The sequence below is a fragment of the Dromiciops gliroides genome, chromosome 6 (genome assembly GCF_019393635.1).
Source record: "Dromiciops gliroides isolate mDroGli1 chromosome 6, mDroGli1.pri, whole genome shotgun sequence".
Lineage (NCBI taxonomy): Eukaryota > Metazoa > Chordata > Mammalia > Microbiotheria > Microbiotheriidae > Dromiciops > Dromiciops gliroides.
In genome coordinates this window covers 250319816-250339071 of record NC_057866.1, presented here as the reverse complement: position 1 = coordinate 250339071, position 19256 = coordinate 250319816, and the positions used below count along the sequence as shown (strand labels likewise).

At 36.9% G+C, this 19256-nt stretch overlaps 1 protein-coding gene across 1 annotated transcript in view; it reads left to right on the top strand.

Moving 5' to 3' along the window:
- Nucleotides 1-19256, top strand: part of ARHGAP24 (Rho GTPase activating protein 24) — a 109172-nt gene that overhangs the window by 77949 nt on the left and 11967 nt on the right. The window contains exons 4-6 of the mRNA XM_043971273.1: nt 1456-1578; nt 6479-6686; nt 11987-12119. Of these exons, the coding sequence (XP_043827208.1) occupies nt 1456-1578; nt 6479-6686; nt 11987-12119 (464 nt within the window). The remainder of the gene's footprint in view (nt 1-1455; nt 1579-6478; nt 6687-11986; nt 12120-19256) is intronic.

Sequence of the window (19256 nt, the reverse complement as noted above, 5' to 3'; positions counted from 1 at the left end):
TAACCCTATTTGCCTGTTTCCTCATTGGGAAATTTCACACACACACACACACACACACACACACACACACACACACACACGTGTGTGTGTGCATGTATGTTCATGCATATATGTACACACATACACATGTAATATATACATGTGTGTATGCATATGTATGTGTGTGTATACACTCATATTTATATATGATCTGGAGAAAACAATGGCAAACCACTCCAGTATCTTTGCCAAGAAAACCCTAAATAGGGTCACAAAGAGTTGGACATGACTGAAGCAACTGAGCAAAACAGTTTTCAGGAGATCTGAGTTCCTAGGACTTTTAAACTTTACTATCTTAACTAGAAATCCTTGACCAGTTTTTTCCCTAGACTTCCCACCCTACTTCCATCAAGAAGAATTAAAATGTTTGTGAAATATTTTTATTTATGAAATATTAATTTTTCTCCTACTTTCCTATTGCTTTCTCCCCTCATATCTTTTGTTCCTTTGATTCTTTAGTTCATTGAAGCACTCTTTTCTTTATCAGTGATTTTCAGATGATGTTTACTTAAAGAAAAATTTGAAAACCAACAAATAGACTTGTCTACTCCCACCCCCCCACAGCCATGTTTATCTCTAGATGCATAAAAACTTACATTCCATTTCTTAGTCTTGGGTTGCTATTTGAAACTATGCTTCTCTTTGATGAGTTTGCATTTTGAACACTTTTCCATTTTGGGGAATGTCTGATAGAATTACTTGTCTTATGCTTATTTATTATAAGCAAAGAGTAATGCTATTTTATTTTCATTTATTTACTTGGAATATGATACTTATCTCCTAGCTACCTGGGTTTTTTTAATGAATAACTTGGAAGTCTAACTACAATGTATTTTTAGGTTAAATTTGGGGTTTCTTTCTGCTGTTATTCTGTAGACTCTTTCATGTTGTACTTTGTCTTATATATCCAGCATTTCTGGGCAGTTTTCCTATGTTTTCCAAAGCATGGTATTCACGTGTTTTTGTTTTCTTATGTTGTTTTACTTAAAGATTATGTCTTTACAACTTATCTTCAATTTCAGCATTCTCTTTTTGTAGAGCTTCCAAGTGTTCTTCCTGTTTTGTATTTTGATTTTTATTAATTAATTTTCCTTCTGCCACCACTTTTTTTTTGCATTCTAATTGTATTCCCTTTTTCAGAGATCTTCTGTTTTAGATAGTTGCTTTCTAAATTAGATTTCTATCCTCAGCTCTTTCTAATCATTTTTGTCAGTGACTTAGATGAAAACATTGATGGCATACTTATACCCAAAGAAGAGAATGATAAATAATATGTTACTTTATAAAATCAAACCCTGGTATAGCACCATCTCTGTACTTGCATCAAGCATGTAGTATGTGACAGTAATTATTTGGGAAGCTCTTGGTGGCAAGGTTTTTCTGGAAGCCTGCTCATGTGTTACTACTTTTTTACAGTAAGAGATCCACATCAAATGACATCGAACCATGAAACCCACCTCCTCATGGCTAATACACAGAATGACATGGAAGAATGGCTGAAGTCTATTCGCAGAGTCATATGGGCACCTTTTGGGGGAGGTAAGTCTATTTAAATATGATGAAGAAAGCAGGCATGATGAAAAAATTCTATGGTACAGTTTTCTGTTGAGGCTTATTTTCCCTATCAGATAAGAGGCTATTGTTTCGATATCAGCATCTGTCTTTTTTTGAATTTTAAAAATTTTTTTGGCATGGCAATGAGGGTTAAGTGACTTGCCCAGGATCACACAGCTAGTAAGTGTCAAATGTCTAAGGCCAGATTTGAACTCAGTCCTTCCTGAATCCAGGGCCAGTGCTTTATCCACTGCACCACCTAGCTGCCCCCAGCATCTGTCTTCAAATAGATAAATATAGAGAGTTGTGTAATGACATCAGTGAACTATGTGGGGTTTGGGGAGGACTGACTCTCATGTATAGAAGTATTGGACTCTCAGTAAGATGGTAGAAATCCCACCCTCACCACCTCAAAACAGAAAGAAGCATGCCAAATAAAGTGATGTAAATCCCGCCAAAGAAGAAAAGAAATATGTTCCTACAAGGTAATTCCTACAGGAAAAACACAAGTCTATGTGGTAGGAGTAATGATCATAGTGAAGGCCCAATTGAAATTATATATACATATATGTATATATAGATATATAGATATACACATACACACATATATACATACATTTATGTGTGTATACACACATATGTTATTGCTCTAGTTGGCAGAGTTTTGTGATTTTCTTCAAACTTCTCTAGTTTTCCAAAATTATTTTTCTTTATAATACTGTTATTATATAAGTTGGTCTCCTGGTTCTGCTCACTTTACTTTGCATCAGTTTATACAGGTCTTGCCTTTTGTTTCATCATTTTTTGTGGAGCAATGTTTTATTGTATTTAAGTACCATCATTTCTTCAGCCACTCTCTGATAGAATGGACTTAGGTGTCTTTTCCCCCCTTTTTTCTCATTGAGGTATATTGCTGAGGATGTACAGTTTATGGACTTCTTGGCATAGTCCCAAATTGTGTTCTAAAATGGAAAAGATGCATCACTGGCACCCATCATGAGGCCTTTTCCTACAGCCTCTCGAGCAATTGTCATTTTCAGTCTTGGCCAGTTTGATGCATTTGAGGTTTTTCTGGGCTGTGCCGGACTCAGACCAGATTCCTGGTAGTTTACATTCAATATTGGAACAAAAAGGTCATTCAACTGTAAGGGAGATTTATGTAGCAGTACTTAGCAGGAGGGCATTGTTATCTCCCACCTCCTTCACACTGTTGTGCCTGTGACTGCACCTATGGCCTTGGTCAGTGACTGGATAGAATCAAAGATAAAAACAGAGGGTACAGGGGCAGCTAGGTGGCACAGTGGATAAAGCACCGGCCCTAGATTCAGGAGGACCTGAGTTCAAATCTGGCCTCAGACACTTGACAGTTACTAGCCATGTGACCTTGGGCAAGTCACTTAACCCTCATTGCCCTGCCACCTCCCCAATATTAAAAATTTTTTAAAAACCAGAGGGTACAACAACTCTGGGAGAGCCACTACAGCTGTAACTGCCCTGCTGGGAATCCCTATACAGTTCTCAACAGGAGCCAAGGAGCTTCCTATGGAAGGTATAAGGTTGTTTGGGGTGTGACATGACTTCCAAGGGAGCTGTGGTAGTTGGAAAACAAGAACAGGATCTCATGGAGAGCATCAAAGGCAAGTGGTGGTATAAACAGAACCCTTTGTAAAGAAACCCCAACAAACAGCAGCAATTCTCCATACAAAAGAGGACATTAAAACATTTTTTAAAAGAAAAGAAAAGAGGACATTATCATACTTTTATTGGTCATTTCAATTAAATTTTATTTTGTAGTCCACATTCTCTTCCACACACACATCTCCTCCTGTCCCCCTTAGGTCCCCTTCTTCGATAGAAAAAGCAAGTAAAATAAAACCCACTACAAACATGCATAAACAAGCAAAACAGATAATTCAAACACTGGCTATGTCATTCATCTATCTATCTATCTATCTATCTATCTATCTATCTATCTATCTATCTATCTATCCATTATCTAACTACCTATATACTTGTTTGGAGGTAGGTGGCATGTTTCATTAAGTCCCCTAGAGTTGTGCTTGGTCATCGATCAAAGTTCTGAATTATTTCAAAGCTGTTTGTCTTTAAAATGTTGTTATTATTATATAAATTGTGCTCCTAAGTTCTGCTCTATTCACTCTGCATCAATTTATACAAACATTTCTGAAACCTTTTTCTTATCATTTCTTACAGCACAATAGCATTTCATCCCATTCATTTACCACAACTTGTTTAGCTAATCCCTAGCTGATGGCCACCCTTTTGTTTCTAATTCCTTGCCACCATAAAGAGTTTCTATGACTATTTTTGTACATAACGGCCCTTTTCCTGTTCTCTGACCTCTTATGGTATAAACCTAGTAGAAGCATCTCTGAATCACAGGGTATACAGAATTCAGTGGCTTTGGTGACATAGATTCAAATTGCATTCTAAAATGCCTGGATTTGTTCACAGCTCCACCAACAGTGCAATAATTTACCTGTTTTCCCACAGCTCCATAGCATATGTCATCTTCCTTTTTTTGTCAACTTGGCCAATCTGATGAGTATGAAGTGATACCTTAGAGTTGTTTTAATTTGCATTTCTCTAATTATTACTGACTTAGAATATTTTCTCATTGGTTATTGATAGCTTAGATTTCTTCCTCAGAAAACTGCCTGTTCATATCCTTTGATCATTTATCAATTGGGATATGACTTTTATTTTTATTAATTTGAATCATCTCCCTAGATAGCCTACAAATGAGAACTTTATTTGAGAAACTTGCTACAAAGATTCCCCGCCCCCAATTTTCTTCTTCTTCTCATATGTTAGCTGAATTGATTTTGCTTATGCACAAATTTATTAGTTTTATATAATCAAAGTTGTCCATTTTACTTCCTTTTAACTTCTCTATCTCTTATCTCTTCTCTCATACATCTGTTAGGTAATTTCTTCCATGATCCTATAATTTGCTTATGATATTATACTTTATGTCTAAATCATGTGCACATTTAGAGTTTACATTGGTATATAGTGAGAGATGCTGGTCAGTACCTAGTTCTGCCAGATTGTTTTCTAATTTTCCTAAAAGTTATTGACTAATAGGAGGTTCTTGCTCCATAGCTGGTATCTTAGACTATGGTTTTTATGCCTCTATGTTATGTACCTACTGTATTCCACTGATAAAGGTTTCTATTTCTTACCCAGTACCAAACGGTTTTGATGATTGTGGCTTTATAATATAGTTTGATATCTAGCGTTGCTAGGCCTCCTTCCTTCTAGCTGGAGCTGTTTAAGATTTTTTATTGGCGACTTAAATAAAAGCATAGATGGTCTGAGTCTCAGATGTGCTGCTGACCCAAAGCTGGAAAAATAGTGGCCAGCCCTAGGGCAGAGGGTGAGAGTTCTCTTCACTGCCTCCACCCTGACCAGACCACGTTAGGAACATTGTTTGCCATTCTGAGCACCCTGTTTTAGGTAGGGTATTAATAAGCTGGAAAGACGTCACATTTATGCCATGACGATTACTTGAATCAAGTTGCCTTCAATGATTTGAATGATTGTCACATGGAAAACACTTATTCTGCTTGGCTCCAGAGAATGCTGGAACCCACAAATGGAATTTGCAAAGGACAAATTTGGGTTTGATGTAAGGAAGAAACCTCCCTACAATGAGAGCTGTTCCAAAGGAAAGAGGGCTTTCTTGGGAAATGTAGACTTTCCCCAAATATACAATATTTTAATTCAGTGTAAAATACATTTGCCTTACTCCACCACAGTTCCTGCTGTCTCACAGTTATTTGTAGGGACTTCCTGAAATCAGGAGATGCCAAATCCCAGAAACAAAATGTTGGTGCCAATGCTTCCCCAATCTAATTCTTTGAAATATTTTTCATCTCTACCACTGACAGTACAAGAAGTTTTAACAGAATAAAGAAGAGACACTGGCATTCAATGCTTAGAAAGTGTTTTTGGAATTGAAGTGAAGGAGAAGGGAAATCACAGCTTAAATAGAAGCTAGTAGTTCTTAGAGAGATCACTTTTGATCCATTCTATGAGGATGTCAGACGATGCTTAATTTTGTTTCTCCACAAGTCTCTTTATCTACTTTGCCACACTTTTTTTCTTATTAAACAAACTATTGAGCAAATAGCTTGTGTTTTGACATGTCTTCAGTGATTCCCATTGTCATTAGGATAAACTGCAAATCTGCTCTGTACAACTTGCTAATCCTTTTATTATTTTATTATTATTGAATTAAATAGTGAATCTAAAATATAACAAATAAAATAATAAACATTGCATAATAAAATATCCAAATATCCTTTCTTGTAATAAAGAACTATAATTAAGCAAAACAGATCAATGTACTGGGCATTTCTGAGATTACATGCCTCATTCTACACCTATAGTTTACCATCTCTCTGCTTGGAGGACAGAGGCACCCTTCCCTCTTATATCATATCCTTCCCAGGAACTGATCTGATTTATGATGTCTTGTGTTGCTGTTTTCCTGTACTTTATTGTGATCATTGTGTAAACTGTACCGATTCTGCATCAGATCATATAAATCTTTCCAAGTTAACCTAAATTCTTCATCTTTATAATTTCTTATAAAGCCACACTATTCCATTGTGTTCATATACTGCAGTTTATTCAGAGATTTCCCCAATTGTTGAGTAGCCACTTTAGAATAATAGAGAAAAGTAATGAATGATGATGATCTATTTGAAGATTCTTCTGAACAGTCCTTTGGGATGATACAGACAAATGAAGTGTTGGTTATAGTTAAGTTAATTTCCTTTCCATGTGTCAACATTCAGACAAATAAACAGAGCTATTTTCCTGAAAACCAGAGGTTTTTGTTTTTGTACCCTGCCAGGTATTTTTGGACAGAAACTGGAAGAAACAGTCTGCTTTGAGAAGAGATATGGGAACTTCCTGGCCCCCATGTTAGTAGAACAATGTGTGGATTTTATCCGACAGTGGGGGCTAAAGGAAGAAGGTCTGTTTCAACTTTCAGGCCAGGCTAAGCTTGTGAAAGAGTTACAGGATGCCTTTGACTATGGAGAGAAGCCTTCTTTTGACAGGTAAGTCCAAAAAAGTTGCCAAGCATTTACTAAGCACCTACGATATGCTAGACGTGATGCTAAGTGTTGGAGAATTTTAAGCATTTTTATTATAAGAACCTTATTTCTGATCTATGCCTAAGAGAATACCATTTGATGATTCCTATAACTACTTGTAGTTGTCTTGTTATCACTGCTTCTAATTTGAAATTCTGGAATTGATCTAATTGTTTGCTCAATTGTGGTATAGCTCTCCAGTGGTTAGGTATACGTTGGTACTATGGAGCAATATTGTAATGATATGAATACAATATTTGAAAAATACTGCTAATTTAGGGAAATCAGTATTCACCAGGAATTACTGCTATGTGGAAGAGAACCTGTATTGAATAAGAAGGATCTTATAAATTTCATAAAGAGCAGAATAAGAGAATTAGGGGTATTTTTAAAAAGTATATATTATATATATATATATATATATATATAAAACCTATGTTGGATTGCCTGCTGTCTAGAGGAGGGGGGGAGGGAGGGAAGGGGGGAGAAAAATTTGAAATTTGAAATCTTATATAAACAAATGCTGAAAACTATCTCTACATGTAACTGGAAAATAATAAAATACTTTTATTTATTTTTTAAAAGTGAGGCAATTGGGGTTAAATGACTTGCCCAGGGTCACGCAGCTAGTAAGTGTTAAGTGTCTGAGGCCGGATTTGAACTCAAGTACTCCTGACTTCAGGGCCGGTGCTCTATCCACTGTGCCACCTAGCTGCCCCCAAATACTTTTATTTTTATTTTTTTTTATTTTTGTGGGGCAATGGGGCTTAAGTGACTTGCCCAGGGTCACACAGCTAATAAGTGTCAAGTGTCTGAGGCCAGATTTGAACTCAGGACCTCCTGAATCCAGGGCCAGTGCTTTATCCACTGCACCACCTAGCTGCCCCTAGAAATGATTCTTTTTAATAAGGTGGTATAGAGTTGATACAAAAATACCCCATGTCAGTGACACACTCACCCACGAGCACAGACAGAATCTAAGGGAAAGGGGGGCTCCAACTTAGAGACCACAAGTGATCTCTAGGATCACATGTGATCACATGGGATAACTCAAGAACTCCTTATGAAGCTATAAATCTGTTACTCTTTCCCTGCTGCTACTAACTGATCTGGGGATGCTATTAGGATGCTGATGGGAATTGGGATGTCCAACATCCACCAGGAAAGGGCCTCTTCTACCTGAAGGCAAGGGCAGGGAGAGGATACCTGGGTAGAGGTTCACGTTGAAGCCTCTCCTTGCCTCTAAGTGATTCTTCCTCAGGTATTTTATTAGAAAACCACCCTTGCTTCAACCTCTCAAATAACTTTGGTTCTAAATGTATTTAATAATTTATAGACAACGTCTGGAGCATGGCCAAGTTTCCTAGTCATATCTGTTTTTGTTTTTGTTTTTTCTGGTGAGGCAATTGGGGTTAAGTGACTTGCCCAGGGTCACACAGCTAGTAAGTGTCAAGTGTCTAAGGTTCGATTTGAACTCAGGTCCTCCTGACTCCAAGGCCGGTGCTCTATCCACTGCGCCACCTAGCTGCCCCTCCTAGTCATATCTGAACACCATTTCTGTGCATTATCACTTTATCTCCAAGGGCTTCTTGCACTTTAATTGATTGGGCATCTTATCATTTACTTTGTATGGGAAGAAGTGACTTGATTGAGTAAGTCAATCAACCCCATGTTTACACATAAATAAACTAAAAATATTCTATGACCATGGACAAACAGCCGGAATACCATTGAGTTTGAAAAATAAAATATTCAGGGAAAAATGGAAAAGCCATCCCAATTTCTATCTTAAGCAGAGGAACCCTTTTCCTGAGTAGTAGAAGCAAGAGGGGAATTGAGGCTGAGTATTGAGACTTGACCAGAATGACTTGAGTATCTACAGGACCATAAGACTGGCCCAACCTACAGACATTTATAAAGATTCCATAGTGAGGAAACACATTCTGATCCATGATTATGAAAAATCATTTGAGTATATTGAGAATAAGTCAAGAAATGTCTCATATGACAAATACTCTAAGTACCATGAGAATATTTTTCCATTCATGATACAGGAAAAACATCCCTGTAGATGGTGAGTCAACAGAAGAACTCACAGTAACTATAGGGAAAGATGAATCCAAGGACAAATCTGTCCCATGTGGAAAACTAACAAGACAAGGGGAACCTGGCATAATACCAAACATCACCATCATAAGGAAGCCAGAAAGACACATATTCTTCCTGTTACAGTTGTTTAAGAGGTAGCTCTCTACAGGCCACCTGCTTTTGAGAAGAGAATGTAATTTTGGTAAGGTAGAAGCTGAGGGCTACAGGATGATCTTTGGAAAAGTAAGACAGAAACAGGGAAGGAGGACACTCTAATCCCTGCAAACAATATCCATGACTTTGTCATCTTTCTTAATGACTTGGTTTTTTTTTAATTTCATTGATAGGTCACTGAATGATCTCACTTAAGCATATATATAGAGGGCTGTCCTTAACATGTAGCTTGGGGGTGTCATTTTGTGACTCAGAGGAGGCAGAACAGACATCTCTCCATATCTAGATATCTCTAGCCTCTTTTCCTCCCACCCTTCTCCAAGAGAGACTTTGATTCCTGCCAGGAAGGGAAGCAGGAGCTTGGAGCAGAAGTTTGACCACTCTGCTCTCAGAGAGATGAGCTACCAGGCTAGAATTGTTATCTATCTGCTCCCTTAAATATTGCTAGTCTAGGGGATGTAGTTTTCAGGTTCAAGATAAACTTATGATTGCTGTTCATTAAGGAAAGGAAGACCCTAAGTTCTATATCCAAGGTTTGATTTCCTTCCCACCATTTTTTTTTTGTTCGACAGAGATAGGTGTATCACTAGCTAACTTCACATTCAGCTACATTAACAGGCAGGGAAGACTGATGGTGACTTAGATGTGTTGTCAAGAAGGCACTTGACACAGAAACCATGGTAATATCCAAAGGAAGAATGAAAGCTGGATGGAATAATCAAGGAGGTAGAATACACATGGCTGAAAGTCTGGGATTTCCACCACAGAGCATGCCAATAAAATTTATGAGCCTTAGGTCATTGAGCCAACCTCTTTGCCTCAGTTGTCTGTGAAGGAAGAAAGAAGATGGCTAACAATCAACTGTGAAGCAGTAAATGTTAAGGGACTCAATTCCAATTCCTTGAAGTCACTTTATTGTAGAGATAGTTGTCAAAAGTAGAACTGTTCAGTGCAGTACTATGGCAGACTATCACTGATCCTACCCAGGCTTCCAAGAAGCAGCTGGTATTACCTGGGTTATAGACCTCTGTGGTCATAAAAGCTTTACATGACTTTGGTCATATAGGTCAAAAAATGCCCTACATGAGGGAGATTTCACTATTACTGGCCCAAGCTGACCATAGGGATGAAAAGAGGTGAAACTTGTGCCCACGTGTACAAAGAAAAGTAGTATCAACTTGCAATGTGTACTTGAAGAATATTAGCACCAGCCAACGTTAGAGCTTGTCTGCCTTGACTTTTTATCTCTTGAAAGAGTGATAACTTCATAAAGGCTACACAAGCATATCCTACCAGGAAGAAGACATTTTCCCTGGTTGCCAAAATATTGCACAAGTATTTCTCAGTATATGGACTTCCTGCCAGGATCCATTGAGATCAAGGAAAATACCCTGAGAGAACACTGTTCAAATAAATATTAGTCTTAGGCATTAAGAAATCTAGAACAACACCTCCTCCCTTCTCCCACCAAAGAGATCCAGAACATGAATTTTTCAGCTACATACTGATGAACATAAAAGTGTGATGGTGAGGGGCAGCTAGGTGTCGCAGTGGATAAAGCACCGGCCCTGGATTCAGGAGGACCTGAGTTCAAATCCGGCCTCAGACACTTGATACTTACTAGCTGTGTGACCCTGGGCAAGTCACTTAACCCCCATTGCCCCGCCCCCCCAAAAAAAGTGTGATGGTGAAAATAATTGCTATAGACACAAGTTTTGGGTAAGATTCTTATCAATTTATCAATTTCTACCAATAAGGGATTGACCAAGAGTCTCCTTAGCCTCTTATGGTCCCAAGCAAGCACATGGCTACCTGTCCAGGTTTTTTATCCCTTTTCAATAAAAGGTGGGTCTATGGCCATCTCTCTCAGAACAAAGACCACCCCCCTACTCCTACTCCTCCTAGGTCTCCACTCATATACCTTTCTACTGTAGGAGGTCCATCACACAGCAAGCAAATCTAATTGGTTAGCATTATTCAAATCTAATTGGTTGACATGATTTGAAGGTGGGTTATATTACAATGAAGTCCAAGGATGACATCAGACGAAAGAATGCAAGACCCCCCCTCAAACTGGTTAGAGCAAAATAGTTTCATATAGGTGTGACTTAATCTCTTTTTGTGAGCTTGGGGTTGGGGTGGGTTTGACCTAGATAAAATGATAGAATCTAAGAAAGAGAGCTTGCCTTTGTGTGGAGGGGGAGGGAGAACTAAGAAAGAAGGGAAGATCTCTGGGTCCTCCAAGATATTGATTATTAATCATTGTTTCTCACAATAGATACACTGAGACCAGAAGAAAATTCTTTGTAGAGCTGACGCGTGCCTTTTCTAATCCATGCATATATTTATGCCATTGGTTTTATACTCTATTGTATACTGGTGTTTGGGTGAGAGCCATGTAGACACCTACAGCCAATACATTTCTCAGCTGAGAAAGAATCTAAAGAAAGCTTATCATCCAGTTACAACTTCAGCCCAGTAAAAGCACTGAAATAAATAAGTAATGGACCTCAAAACATTACGACCTAGATTAGAGCAAGTCACTTAACCTCCATTTGCCTGAATTTCTTCAACTGTCGTATAGGGATCATAATAGCACTGACCTTATAGAGTTGATGTGAGGATCACATGAGATAATATCTGTAAAAGAACTTAGTGCAGTGCCTGGCACATAGTAGGTCCTTAATAAATGCTTATTTCCTTCTACCTTCCTCTTTTCTCATTAATCACATTATTAGTTTCTTTTTGGACTCAGTCTTCTTGAATCTTTCCTTCCTCTCGGATACATTTAGTAAAACCTGAATCCAAGAGGATTTTTATTATCAATAAGTATTCATAAGCCTGTTTTGTGGGCTTTCTAAGGAATCCATCTTATTTCATTTCCACCTCTCTGGGACTATTTGTGGATCTTTAAAATTAATCTATGATTTTACACTGTGCCAAAGGCCCACTAAAGCCTCATTATTTCTCTGAAAAATATCTTTAATGTTCTATCCCTCCAGTAACACAGATGTGCACACAGTGGCTTCTCTTCTTCAATTATATCTCCGAGAACTTCCAGAACCAATCATCCCCTATGCAAAGTATGAAGATTTTCTGTGCTGTGCAAATTTACTCAGTAAAGAAGAAGAAATGGTAAGTTTAATAGTAATTCTGAATCTAAATGTGTTTGGTTTTTGTGTCAGTGTTTCTGACCTTAATTTGTAATCTGCCCTTTTGATTCTCTTTAAAGTTGTTCTTATACTTCTTTGTGCATTAGTATAATCATCTATGACCCAAGATCCCTAAACTCTGGACTCACATGGATTGGGTCTGATCTCAGGGACCAACCCAAAATATTAGTATCACTTTTTGGTATGTTGTGGTCTCACCTTAAGGGGGTCAAGATGGTAGAGTAGCAGGAAGAAGTATAAGCCATATCCCCCTACCACACCTTCTCCATAAAGATCTAGAAAAATGTACCTGACTGAATCCTGATTGAGAAATCAGGAAGAAAAAATAACAGTGAGTCATTTAGAAAAGGGCAATGGGAACAGAGTGTGGCCGAGCATTCTAATGCCCAGAGACCAAAAAAGGTCCAAGGCTGACATCACCAAGGCAAGAAGAGGACCCTGGGGATCCTTGAACTAAAGCCAAGGGCAGGTACAGGTACCATCTGGCAATTCTGTCCCAGGCCTGGGTCATAGACCCAGGGCCAGCTGAGGAAGAGAACTATGCCTAGGGATAGGAAGAGAATAGAAAGAATACGTGCAGTTTAGTTGTATATTGGGTAAGGAATGGATTGGGAAGCAAATAGTAACTGTGTGGCTCTGGTCCCAGGAATGGACAAGAGGATTTTACTTCTTGCCTACAGCCCAGGTTGAAGCCTACAATAAAATAACCTGAAGAGGAGCCCAAGTCCACAAGGGATCCAAAGTTCCATTGCTTTCTAGGAGCAATCTTCTGAAATTTCCAATCAGGGACAAACTAACTGGCATCTTGCTCAAACCAAAACCTGGGGCAAGAACTTTCAGAGCCCACCCCAGAAGGGCAGGAAGCAGATTTCATGCCTGATGACATCCCTTTGGGAGCTCTGAAAACTTGCATGTCTCCAAACTGAGTTGTCCGTGAGATTCTAGAATAATACAACACTCAATACCACAAAAAGGCAACAGAAGGACCCAAGAGGACAGAAACTCAGACCAAATATTCCAGCCTCCTCATAAGTTCACAGAGTCTGGCCATAATGTAAAGTTCCGAGTCAAGAAGTAGGCTGGAAGAATGATCAAGCATTAAAAAAAAAAAAAGCTATTATGGTGACAGTGACACTCAAGACACAAACCCAGAAGAGGATAAATGATTTGGAGCAAAGTCTCAGACACAAGTCCAACTAAAATTCCTGGAAGACATAAAGCAAGAGTTTTTGAAAAAAAAAAGAAAAGAAAGAACTAAAGACTTTTAAAAAAACAAATAAGAGGAAAAAATATGGGGGAAACAAGAGCTATGAAAGAAAGGTGTGGACAAATAATGGTATGGACAAATAATTAAAAGCTTGGATCAAAAATTATGAAACCTTATAAAAGAATATAACTTCCTAAAAACAAGAATGAGCCAAATAGGAACTATTGATTCTATACGATATTAAGAAATATGAAAACAAAGTCGGGGCAGCTAGGTGGCACAGTGGATAAAGCACTGGCCCTGGATTCAGGAAGACCTGAGTTCAAATCTGGCCTCAGACACTTGACACTTACTAGCTGTGAGATTAAAATTGGATATTAGATCATAAATCTACCCTACTTAACCTTTCCCTTAATTTATCTCCCAGACTAGTAAATGGAAGAAGCTTCTGGTTTTCTAGATAGAGCTTTTATTGTATGGTAGTCACAAGGTGAAGTTGATTAGAAGGATAGGAAAGTAGAAATACAATACAAATCGTCTTAAGTCTAGGCTTAGTCTATATTCTGTATAAAACTCACCAAAACCCAAGGCCACCTTTGGGGAGAGAGACCGAGTCAAGCGGTGCTATTAACCGAGAGCTGGGCCGAGTCAAACTCCAGTCCGTGTCTGTCTGTGCAGCACAGCCAGGAGACCAGCGGAGCAGGAAAAAAGGCCCCACTTCCATTCTCTCCTTGCCTTTTAAGCTCGCACCCCAGAAGTCGAGTGCTCAGCAGGCAATCTGGCGTGCGTCGCAGGCGGACTGGTGTGTGTAGCTCATGCTGTTGGTCTCCTCCCCAAAAGGGTGGTCCTAAAAAAAAACTGGCGTCTCTCCATTATCTAACCAACTGTTAAAACTTTTTACCACATAGTGTGACCCTGGGAAAGTCACTTAACCCCCATTGCCCCCCCCAAAAAAAAAGTCAAGGGGGCAGCTAGGTGGTACAGTGGATAAAGCACTAGTCCTGGATTCAGGAGGACCTGAGTTCAAATCCAGCCTGAGACACTTGGCACTTACTAGCTGTGTGACCTTAGGCAAGTCACTTAACCCTCATTGCCCTGCCAAATAAATAAATAAACAAATAAATAGGTTACTGAGAGGTGCCACAGACAATGAATAAATATCAAGAGTAAATATATGTTTAGCAGATGGCGTAGCAGCTAAATTCTTAAAGAAAAAGTTAAATGAGTTATAGAGAGAAAAAGGCAGTAATATATATATATATATATATGTATGTATATACATACATATATATATATGTATATGTATATACATACATATGTGTGTGCAAGAGGGGGCAGCTAGGTGGCATAGTGGATAAAGCAATGGCCTTGGATTCAGGAGAACCTGAGTTCAAATCTGACCTCAGACACTTGACACTTACTAGCTGTGTGACCCTGGGCAAGTCACTTAACCCTCATTGCCTCGCCAAAAAAAAAAAAAAAGAAAAGAAAAGAAAAAAAAAAGAAATGTTGAAAACTTTCTCTCCGTCTCTCTCTCTCTCTCTCTCTCTCTCTCTTTCTCTTTCTCTTTCTCTCTCTATATATATGGGGGGATGGGGTGGGTATAAATATATATTATATATGTATATATATATATATATATATATATATATATATCCTCAATTTAGCCCTTTCAGACCTAGATAAATCTCACCAAAAAATTAAAAAGAAATAAAGAACCTGAATAGGTTAGAAAAATCTAGAAATGATAAACTTCTGGAAAATATTGAAAGGAATATTGGTATTCTCAGCTGTGCATAGAATCTTCACAAAAACTGACCATTTATTAGGGGGGAAAGACCCTCATGAAAGCAAAAATATTAAATGTATGTCTTACAGATTATAATACAACAAAAGGACTTTGAAGTGAAGACTAAAAATTAATTAACAACTAAACTTAATCCTAAAGAATAAGTGTATCAAATAACATATCCTAGAAACAAATAGTGGTTTCATTAAAGACAATGACAATAATGAGATAAGATAGCAATATTTTATATCCCTATATATTGAGAAAAAGGCATATTTCTATTTAACTTCATCAATTAAAAGTTGGGAAAGTAGGTCAATTAATTGGGTATGCAATTAAAAAAACCTAGAAAATCTACAAATTAAAACACCAAAATTGCAATTCCAAAAACAAAGGAGAGATTAATAAAATGAAAACTAAAAAGCCCTCAAATTAATAAATAAAATTGGGGGCTGTTTTTAAAAATAAAATAATGAAGCTATTAGCTAACAATGTAAAAATAAGGAAGCCAAACCAGTATTACAAATGAAAAAGGTAAATTCACAACCAATGAAGAAGAAATAAATGAAATTATTACAAGTTTTTTTACCCAACTATATGCCAATGAAATGAATGGATAATCTAAATGAAGTGCATTAATATTTTAAAAAGTAAATTGCCCAGATTAACAGAATAAGAAATAGAGAATTTAAGCAATCTTATCGTTGAGAAAAAAAAAACTTAAATAAGCTATAAATAAGTCCCAAAGGGAAAACAATTACAGGACAAGATGGATCTACAAGCAAATTCTCTCAAACATTTAAAGAATAATCAATTCCAACAATACATAAACTGTTTGTGGAAAAAAAGTCATATGAAAATTCTTATATAGCACAAATATGGTCAGTATCCAAACCAAGGATAATCAAAACAAAAACAAAATTATAGACCAATATCCCTATTGAAGACCAATGCAAACATTTTTGATACAATATTAGCAAAGAACTGCAGCAGCATATCACAAAGATCATACAATAGGAACAGGCTGGATTCAGACCAGGAATTCAGGGGAAATTAAATGAATTGCAGGTAGATTTTATAATACATAATATAATAATACATAGTAGTATATAATAATTATAACATAGTAATATATTGAACTGAAATTGTAATAGTGGAGGACTTTAATTTACCACTTTCAGATTTAGGTAAGAGTTAACTTGCCCCAAAAAACCTAACAAGTAAGTGCAGAAAAGCAAAGTATAAACAAATATTTTACAATGTTATAACAATTATATTAAATTAAAAGCCACAGAAGAAGCAATTAAAATTAATTGGAGACTAAATAACTTAATCCTTAAGAATGGGTGAGTCAAAGAACAAATTGTAGAACAATCCATAATTTCATTTAAAATAGTAACAACAATGATAAGATATGAAAATTTGAGGGAAGTAGCCAATGAAATCCTTGGGTGAAATTTTACTTCTCTAAACACTTTCATCAATAAAAGAGAGAAAGAGCAGATCAATAAATTGAGTGTGTAAATAAAAAAACCTAAAAAGCCAACAAATTATTATCACCCAATCAAACACTAAAATGAAAATCCTGAATCAAAGAAAATTTTAATAAAATTGGAAACAAAAAAAGAAATAATAGAAAAATTAAAAGCTTAAAAAATAAAATAACAAACATTTGGTAATTCAGTTTTTTAATTAAAAGAGAGAAAATGAAATTGCCATTATCAAACGTGAAAAAGTGAATTTACAACCAATGAAAAGAAATAAATTATTAGAAAATACTTTGCTCTAATACATGGCATTAAAACAATTTGAGTGAAAGGATTAAATATTTACAAAAATACAAAATTCCCACCAATAGAACAAGCAATAGAAGATTTAAATACCCCAATCTTGGAGGGTGGTAGGGTGGGGAATGAGCAAGCTATAAATGAATTCCCAAAGAGGAAAAACAAAACCAAATAGACAAATTGAATTCCCCTAATATTTAAAGAACAGTCCATTCTATTATCAAAAGCTGTTTGGAAAAAAAATAGGAAAAGAAAGGGACTTGCCAAATTTCTTTTATTATGAAAATAGTATTGATACCTAAAATAGAGTCAAAGGAATGAAAACAAAAAATGAAAAATGTAGCTCAGTATCTTCACTGAGAATCAATGCAAAAATTTCAAATAAAACATTAACAAATAGACTCTAAGATGTTACAAAGATTATTCATTATGCCTAGATTGGATTTATACCAAGAATTCAGGGTTGTTTCAATATTGGGAAAACTATGAACATTATTGACCATGTTAACACCAAGATCATATAGTTATATAATTGGATGCAGAAAAAGCTTTTGACAAGATATAACACCCCTGTGAAAACACTAGAAAACATGGGAATAATTGGATTTTTCCTTAAGTATTATCTATCCAAAAGCAAGAGCTAGCATTATTTATAAAGTCCTTTTCAGTAAGATAAGAGGTGAAACCAGAGTGTCCATTATCACTATTAGTATTTGATAGAGCACTAAAAATACTAACTAATGATAAGACAAGAAAAATAAGGGGATTAACCAGACAAGGAGAAAAGATTAGCACTGTTTAAAAATGATATGATGATTTGCATAGAAAACTCTAGAAAATCAATTAAAAGAAAGTAATAAATAACTTCAACCAAGTTGCAAGGTATAAAATAAACCCACATAAGTCATTAGCATTTCTTTATGTTACCAACAATTGAATGAGAAGTCCCATGGAAAATGACCACAGACATTTGGGGAGGAGGCACTAGCAGCAATTGTGACACAGCAAAGTGTACATGCAAAAGCTGTCCTGAGTCAAGTCATGAAGGAAACTAGAGATTCTAGAAGTCAGAAGGGAAGAATAAGTACATTCCAGGCTTGGCAGACTTGGAAGGCAGAGGCACGGTTATGGAAAATGGAATATCATGTGTAAGTAACATTGAGAAGGCCAGTTTGCTTGGATTCTAGAGTGCATGAAGAAGAGGAATATGTAACAAAGCTAGAAAGGTAGATCATGGTCAACTATTTGGGCTTTAAAGACCAAATAGGTTCTTAGATTTGATTCTAGAGGCAATAGAAAGTTACTGAAGTTTATTGAATAGGGAGTGGGTTAAGGTGATTAATCTTTTATTTTAGGAAAATCACCTTCACAGCTATGGGAAAGAAGGAGTGGAATATGGAAGAGACTGAAGGCAGAGGCCTATTAGAAAGTTATTTCAACAGGCCAGAGAAAGGTGATAAGGGGCTCAGCAAGGGGATGTCTTTATAAATGGTAAGAAAAAGACATATGTGAGATATATTGAGGCAGTAGAAACAAATAGATTTAGTAACTGATTGGATATGTGAGGCGACTGAGAGTGAAGAGTTGATGATGTCACCAAGATTAAAAACTTTGGTAAACTGAAAAGAGGATGGTATCTTTCAAAGAAATGTCATTTGGTCAATTAGTCATGTCTGACTCTCTGTGACCCCATTTGGGGTTTTCTTGGCAGAGATACTGGAGTGGTTTGCCATTTCCTTCTCCAGCTCATTTTACAGATGAGGAAACAGGCAAACAGGGTTAAGTGCCTTGCCCAGGGTCACATAAGTAGTAAGTGTCTGAGGCCAGATTTGAACTCAAGAACGTGAGCCAGCACTCTATCTGCTGCCCTACCTAGCCACCCTTAACCATCCGGTACATTCCTAAATCTTGCTCTCGGTAGGTTAAGCCATAAACTGTGAGAGTCATTTGTCCAATAATTGCCACACATCTCTGGATTTCAGGCCTCCCCAGTTTTTGTTTGTGTTTTTTTGTTAAAGGCCTAGTATGTGTGAGAAAGAATTGTTAGTCATGAAAATCTTGGTACACCCAGAGATCTCTCTTTCTTAAGTTCTCCCTTCCCCTCCATTCAAAGACAAGCTCTCCTTGAGAAAAATCTCTCAACTTTTTATCTAGGTCAAACCCATCCCAACCCTAAGTTCACAATAGGAACCTTAGGTGGTGACAAATTCTTTTGTCTATATAAACTGAAGGATTTTACTGATGAGATATGGCCTGCATGAACTAGTTCTAGGTGAGACCTTTCTATCATCTCTGGTTCTTTCCAATTACAACCTA